General features: G+C 53.2%; 1 protein-coding gene across 1 annotated transcript in view; it reads right to left on the reverse strand.

Annotated features, from left to right (window-relative positions):
* Galnt16 (polypeptide N-acetylgalactosaminyltransferase 16) overlaps positions 1-4453 on the reverse strand; it is an 85737-nt gene extending 81284 nt beyond the window's left edge. Inside the window, exons 1-2 of the mRNA XM_026385199.2 lie at positions 4390-4453; positions 3922-4208 (exon numbers count right to left, since the gene is read on the reverse strand). Coding sequence (XP_026240984.2) covers positions 3922-4095 — 174 coding nt within the window. The 5' untranslated portion in view covers positions 4096-4208; positions 4390-4453. The remainder of the gene's footprint in view (positions 1-3921; positions 4209-4389) is intronic.
* Between the last annotated feature and the right edge of the window lie 3540 nt (positions 4454-7993).

Here is a 7993-nt window from a genome sequence, read left to right on the forward strand (position 1 = left end):
TTGTTTTAAAAACAATAGCCCAGGGACAGACCCTATTGACCAGAAACTGGCCCTTTAAATCAGAACCTTTTGGCAAAGGGAATTGTGGGTGTTTGTGCTTCTCCCTCCCCACCCACTTTCTTTAGTGTGGCATCTAGATAAATTAAATACAAAATCATCTTGTCATTTAGGCAAATCATATTCCCATGACACCAAAATGCACACGTTATAAATATAAACTCATCCCGATCTTATTGAATCCTCTGCTTTCAGAGAACAGTGTCAGTAAAGCCATCATTGGTGTCCCCTCCTACTAGGTAGGTGGAGATCCCTGAAAAGCCTGAGGGTGACTGGAAACTTCTCCTGACAGGGGTGTGTCCCTCCATGGCCTAGACCTCATAGCATCCTGCAGGAGAACTTCCTTAAAGCCCTTTCCTTACTTCAAGAATGAAAGTATCACTGGTTTATCAAAGCATCAACAAAGGCTGCCGATCATTCAACCCAAACTTAACACTCGGATTAACCAAGATCCAGTGATGGTCAATATTTTGCCCATGGTCACTGAGCAGTATCTCAATTTCAGGATAAGAAACTCCAGTTTAGGAAAACTCTTGCCCAAATCTCTCATGGTTTGACATTTGAGGATGGTTGTTGTTGCAAATGAGTATACCTCTGCTGAAGACACCCATAATGGGTAGTATTTTCCAATAAAGTAAAAGTCCATATAACACCTTGGCCTCCTGTGCCTGCCTGTTAGAGAACTGGCATATGGAAAACCTGTGTCCAAAACCAAAACAATCACAATGTTCTCCCCCACGGGGCAGCTCAAGATGCCAGCATGTCTGTTCTGCCTCCTGCATTAGGTGGTGTTCTTGACAGTGTACATCAGTGTAGATTCAAGAGATGTGTCCCCAGTATACTGCCCTGTCCATGAAACACAACACAGAAAAGTTGCAAACCTTGCCCCATCCTTAGCAGCTAAAGAAATGATGGAATCAGGATCTCCCTTTAGTTTTGCAAATCCTATAACCAATTTTTCACCTCAGAATTTGTGATACAGGGGCTGACAGCAGAACCCGAATATTAAAACTCAGGACCTCCCAGAGAAATCGGGCCATACAGTTGCCATGCCAACACCCCACAATGCCAAACAAGTGTCTCCGAAGTCCAGAAGGAACTTGGCTGGCTTCAAACAATCCAGACAGCAAGAAGGCAGAGCTGCCGCCTGGGCAGCCTGTTACACAGCCCTTCCCTTCTCCGGCTCAGCTCTTTGATTCCCCAGGGGAGTGATGATGACGCTTGTCTGAATTTGCTCCGCTTCTGAAATCAGGACTGGCCACCTCATTCTCTAAGAATCTGAAAATCCACATGCAACATTCTGACCTGCCTGAAATGGCAAGGACAGTCAGTGGCTACAATTCCAGGGAGAACAATTCCCCAGCTGCACCTGCCCCTTTCAAGTTGAACAAAGGATTCCACTCCTGAAGATGCATGATCTTGCATTTCCTTACCTCCTTACTTACAGTCAGGGTGGACTTGCAAAGAAATATCAAGGGTATCTGAAGCTTCGACCATTGACTGCTCTCAGAAAAGGGCCAGAACGCTATTGCACTTCTTTGCAAAAGAAGTTCTTATTAGGACTTGTTGTGTTCACCAATGTGGAGATGCCAGGAGCTTCCAACACAGTCCCTGCATGCTGAATTTACGCTCGCTTTAGAACTACTCAGAAGGGAATTAACTCAAAGATAGGAATATAAGACCAGGCAGTGTTAAGGGCAGTGTGTGATTGGCACTGATGCTGATGGAAAAAACTTCCAGAGATAAAGCTTAAGAACGGAGAGGGAGCTGGCTGTGTGCTTAAGTGGCCAGAGAAGGCTCAGTCACTTCGACCCCTGATATTATTACTCTCCCTTTCTTCCTATACCTTCTCTTCCAGGCTCCCAGGTGTCTTCCTGATCCTCTTTTACTCTTTTAAACTTAGCTTCCAGATCTCAGCCCTTTTCTTACCTGCAGCAAGTTAACACCTGTGGTGATAAGGAGGGGCAAGAAGATGCTGGCCAGCACATTCCCCCCACCTCTAATTCCTACCCCTCAAAACAAGGGTTGTATTCCTCCAGCAGTGTCCCCACTCCAGGGCTCACACGTGGGAGGAAGCAGGAGAGAGATGCCCCAGCAAGGTTAGGGTCATGGTTCTGCAGAAGAGGGTCTGGGTGACTTAACCGTGCCCTCTCTCTTCCTCCATACCTTCCCTTGGCCTTTTCCCCCTTCCAACTCAGAGCCTCCTCCCATCAGTCACCAGCATCTGGCCAGCTTGCATCTCCCCTCCTGGCCCCAGGCTGGCCTTCCCTGAGACCAGGCTAGTTCTCCCAGATGAAGGCAGCTAGGATGAGGGCAGTATGGGAGCTCCCTGGGGTCTGGGGCCACTACTGGTCTGGCTGGTTCCAGTTGTAACCTAGACTTCAGCACTCTGGGGTCTTGACACAGGAGGCTTTTCCTCCAGGCTTTCAGTCCAAACACTGTCAAGTGCTTTGGAAACAGTGTCATAGGGAAAGGATCCAGAGCTCAAAAGGAAACCCTCCACTTAAATAGGCTTGCCTCCACAGATGCATCCAGACTGGGATCTAGGATAAAGTTCATAACCCATTATTTCTGCAAAGGTCAGGTTCCTTTGCAGAAATAATGGTTCCTTTGCTGAGGATTTTTACTTCTTCCCAGGTGGGTAACAAGAGTGGAATCTGGGGCAGGATGGGAATATGAGAGTGGTCCACCGATTGCTTCATGTTCCTGGAGTTCTGAGGCACCTTTGGATAAGTACGCTAGTCCACAACAAACCTCAGCTCTCCTGACCTTGTACCTCCCCGAGGAGCTCCTCACCCCGCCTCTCCCAGGCCCAGATCTTTCCACGTCAGGATTGCACCCTCCCCCAATCCCCTACTCCGGCTCCACTCTGCTTCCTGGTCCTCGCTCCCCCAGGCTGCCGCGGCCAGCAGTCTGTCGGGAGGGTAGTCAGAGACTCTCGTTCACCACTGGCCCCTGTTGGAAGAACGCACCAGAACGCACGCGTTCAAGTGCGCTCTCTGCGGAACCCAGAGTCTCCTGCTTCAACAGGTGCCCCTGCCTGGCCACAAGAAGCTGTCACCCCGTGCCCGGGCGCCGATAGGAACGCCCCCTGCAGGACGGCTGGGGCTCCGCAAGCCACCGCCGGGGTCCCCAGAGCGCCTAGGGCCCCGCAGCTCCACCAAAGCCCCAACCATTCCACACAGCCTTTGTTTCCCTGCTTGCTAAGCCGTCCCGGAGCTGACCCCATGCGAAGGAATCGCTGAGTCCAGGCGCGGACACAGCCGGCTCAACTGTAGTGTGAACACTAAGGTTGGGGGTGCGGGGCGCATACAGTACAAGACCCTTCCCTGACCCACAGAACCCCCTTGGAAGGGTGTCAATGCCAAAGAGAAAGGTCCACGTTGATCCGGATGAGAAGCAGCGCTTAGCGACCCTTCCCTACCCACGCCCCCACCCGATGTCCTTTATCCCCAGGAGGCTGGAGAACCAGTGCGCACCGCCACCTACGCGCTCAGCTGCGCGGTTTCCACCGCCTGATCGCTGCGCTCAAGGGCCAGCTGCTTTCTCCCCCCGGCAAGGCACCCTCAGCCCCTCAGCCCCCAGCCCCGGCTGCGCAGAGCCGGGAGATCCGCCACGTTCCCAGTCGCGCGTGCACGCAGGGCCCACCAAACTTGCAGCACTTTCTCCCAACCCCCACCCACTGTCACCCTCCCTCCATCCAAGCACCCTGGCCCCGCCGGACCAGCAGAGGTTGCCATAACAACAAATAGGAATGCTCCAACGTATACAAAGCCGGCCTGGCGCGGCGGGCCCCGCGCCCTGGGCTGCCGCGCGGGGGCAGGACGCGCGCCGCGGCTCCCCCGCCGCGCTGGGCGTACTCACAATGAGCGGGATGGTGCGGTCCTCGCGCAGCTGCTCTGGCCTCCCGCCGGTCTTCTGCGCGCCCCGGCCGCCGGAGGCTGCGTGGGCTCGGTTGTCCTGCCATAAGTAGTAGAAAGTGCCCAGGATCCAGGCTACGGTCAGGATGGCGATGGCATTGGCTCGGATCTTCCTCATGGTGGGCAGCCGGGCGCCCAGGGTGGGAGCCGGGTCCGGCGTGCTCTCGAGGCCGGGGCGGGGGCGCTACCAGCCCCAGCTGTTTGTTTTCGCTTGCGCCAGGCTGCTCAGTCCTGCAGAGCAGAAAAAGGAGAGAGGTGGGGGGGGGGGTTGTGATAGGGAGAGACAGGAGCGCGGAGCGATCCTCACGGTCCTAATGCCCTTCAGCCCGCGCTTCCCCCGGGCGCCCATTCATTCGCGCGCAGAGCCTCATCCGCGCTCCAGCTGCTGCTGGCGGCCCGGGCCGCTGCGCACCCGTAAAGGAGCGCCGGGAATGGAAAGTAGCACGGGCCTTCCTCCTGCGCTCGGGGACCTGGCGAGACAGACACCCGCGGCGGAATGGCGACGGGTCGGAGCCAGCTTGGTCTCCCACCGCTCGCCGACCGATCGCCCGGCGCTGCCCCCGCGCGGCCCTAGTGGGTCCCGCCTACCCACCCCACCCCCGGACCAAGAGGCCCTGAGTCACCGACCAGAAATGCGCGACCCCCGGCCTTGGCCCACGCAGTGGAGCTGCAGTTCCGGGCGGCGCTCTGAATTGCGCTCCGGCGAGGGGTTCTAGGTGTGTTTTGCGAGTCCTTGGGAAAGGGTGGCAGGGAGGAGAGGTGTCCTGAGTTTACACTGGAACCCTCCACAGCCTAGATTCCGATCCGTGGGGGAGCCGCCCAGAGGAAGGTTTGGAAGCTGGTGCACTTGACATTTGGGGAGAGCGAAGGGGGAGCGACATTGTCTCGCAGCTAGGGCGAGGAGAATGGAGATACAATCAGTGTACATCTTTCATTGGCCCAGGGTTCCGGGCTTTTATGACACTTTCCTACATCCTGCCTCGCTGTCCCCTGGATAACTCTGAGGTATCTTCATCACTATTTCATCAGAAAACAGAAGCCAGAGTGGCCCGGCGATTCCCCAGAGGTCACATGACTAATTAGTGGGAAGAGCCCAGTCTACAACCATCTGACACTCTTCTACAAGCCATCTGACACTTTTCGACAAAGTGCAAAACACGGTGGTGAGAGACACATCACTGAGATTCTGCGCCGGTGCTGGAGGCGGTGACAATCATGTGTGAACTACTCTCTCCTGACAAAAGGCCAGGTGGGCTAGATTAGCCCTAGGAGACCAGCCCAGGGTGGGGGTACAGGCCGACACTCAATGAATAAATGGGAAACGATGAAGTAAGATCACAGAAAGAGAAATAATTTATTGCAAGGCGGTCTTCTTTTAGTTGCCAGGAAAGCTGCTTAGAGAAGTCCGAATAAATCCTTCAGAGGCATAAGGGGGAGGGGAGGGCAGGATCATGAATAGCTGCCCCAGCAAAGGTCCAGAGGATGGAAGCATTTGTGTTAAGGAGATAGCGCCGGACCTGGTAAGGGTTTGGTGGGAGTTGAGGCTGGAAGACTGGGCTGGTCTGGACTCAGGAGATCCTTAAATGCCAGGAGCAGTGGGCAGGGAGTTTGCTTCCTGTTGATGCTGCTGGGTTTTATGGCTCTTCTGAAGACTCAGGTAGGGTCAGGGCTCCAAATGAAGCCACCTGGGGAATCAGGCAGTGAGGTCACAGCGTCAAGTCCTCCCTCCCTCACACTGTCTGCACCACCCTGAGGCATGGAAGTGAATAAGGAGGTGTTTCTCTGTTTCTCCATCTCTTTCTCCATCATTCTGGAAGTGAACTATGTACATAATAGATGCTTGATACCTTTCTATTTAGGGAAAGGGAAGAAACTCCACTTGATTTTCCCAGAAGACTTATCATCACAATTATGATACCTTGACTCAAAAGACTGATCATGAGGATACCTAGACAATTCTCCAAATGGCCCAACCAGGGAGGTGACCCTACAAAATAGAGAACACACCAAAGAGGGTCTTTGAAAATAGCAGGGAGTCTTAGGAATAGTCTGTGTGGCCATCATAAACAACAGGCAAGAGGACAGAGATGCCCGGGTCCTGTCCCAGGTCTCTCTCACCTGGGGAGTTCAATCAAACTGCCTAGGGCCCAGGATTCATTTGCACAGATGGAGAAAATCACTGTGAAGCTACTGCCTGATTTCACAGGAATCATGGGACAGATCCAGTGTCACAGCATCTGTGTGAGGCCAGGGAAGAAGATGTTGCTCCTTAGGCACCAGGCTCCACAGACATCTCTAGTCAACCATGAAAATGAAAGGGAACTGCTCTCTTGGTGCCGCCTTTTAACACAGGTGATCTATCAGGAGGTCAGCCAGGTGGGAGGACTAGGGACCAGCCCTCTAGTTGCCATAGGTTGCTCCCTGCATGTCTGGTTGCCTTTGATCTTGAGAGAACCAGGTGAAAGGATGTGGGGTCCAAAGGCATCCCCTCAACTTGAAAAACTCACCCCTGGGTATGGGAGGTGAAGCTGGGCCATGCCAGGCTGATATCAGGCTGAGGGCTTTCTGGTGGCTCCATGAGGTGAGGGAGGGGGAAGATGGAATTTGGCAGGGTTTCTACAAGTCTCACCACTTATTCCCCAGGAATAAGTGGAGGCCAATTGTCATTATCTGGCAGCTCTGTCCCTAAGATAAAACTTCCCTCACCCTCCACCAGAGGGGCATAGCCCTTCATGAAAGTGTTAGACTGTTAGACTGCACAATAGCCCTCAGATGGGCACTTCTCTGGGGATGGAAGTAAAAGAGGGCTGGAAGTCACTATGCTCATTTAACTGACTGAAATTTGACACAGAGGTTGACTGATGTGCCTTAAGCCACAGGCACTCTGGCAGAACTGGGGACTAGAAACTGCCACCTTGGCTACAAACTATGGTCATCCTTCCAGATTTGAATCACAAATGGGCCCAAAACTGAGTCTGAGGTAGATTTCAGTGATCAGGGATAACAATGAATTTTGTTTCCTCTCTGGTCCTAGAGTGGATCCCAGCAGAATGACAGATCAAAGCCATCCCTAAGAGATTTGCTGATTCCTAGTGTTCACTGAACTTTAAAAACAAGAGTAATTGTATTAGCTACAGTTTACTCAGGACCTCCCAGGTGCCAGCCAGCCCCCATGCGTACATTCCACATGTCCTGTCTCTAAAGTTCTCATGCTCTTGAGATGAGTTCAAGATTACCATCCCCACCTGCAGCTAAGGACCCTGACACTTCACAGGGCTCTGTTTAATTATTTGCCTGGAGTCTGACAGCAGGTCAGTGGTGGAGCTGGGTTTAAATCCTGAGCCATTTTCAATGTCAGTGTGTGGACACGGGTGCAAGGCAGTCTGCAGGGTGCTTAAGAGTTCTATGTGCAGAGGTCTCCCGTCACTTTGGGCCTGTCCTCTCCTCTGGAAAAGGAGGGATACAGAGACATGCTCTCAGATTCCCTCTAGCTGAGCCATTTTAAACTTCTAGTTCTTAGGCATGTTCCCCTGTTTGCTATTTCTCTCAAGCTCAGTTCACCTTCTCTTTTAAGGCCACCAAAGCTGGCCTGGGGTAAGCTGGGACCCCAGTTGATGTGCAGCTGGACAACTCAATTCAAATGCTAATTATGTCACAGAAGAGGAGAGTGAGCAAATTCCTAACCTGAGTTTCCTCAACTGTAATATGAGGGTGTTAGCCCTTACTTGAAGCCCTGTTGGGAAAGACTGAATGAAATTCAGTGCCTAGTAACCACCCCAATCTACTGGAGACCCGCTCCCACAGACATGCTCTGGGGGTGAGAAGGGACTCCTGAAGGGCCTGCCCAGAGAACACGAAGGGGACTGCTGCCATGGCTGCCAAGAACAGAGCACAAGCCACACCTAAGGTCTGATAAGGGTGAACTGTCCTGCCCAACAGGTGGGTGGATGCCTTTTCCAGAGCCTCTGCTGGGCACACTAAGGCAGGGTGGAGGAGAGAGGCACAGAGCAGGGCCC

The sequence above is a fragment of the Urocitellus parryii genome, chromosome 6 (genome assembly GCF_045843805.1).
Source record: "Urocitellus parryii isolate mUroPar1 chromosome 6, mUroPar1.hap1, whole genome shotgun sequence".
In the NCBI taxonomy this organism is placed as follows: domain Eukaryota; kingdom Metazoa; phylum Chordata; class Mammalia; order Rodentia; family Sciuridae; genus Urocitellus; species Urocitellus parryii.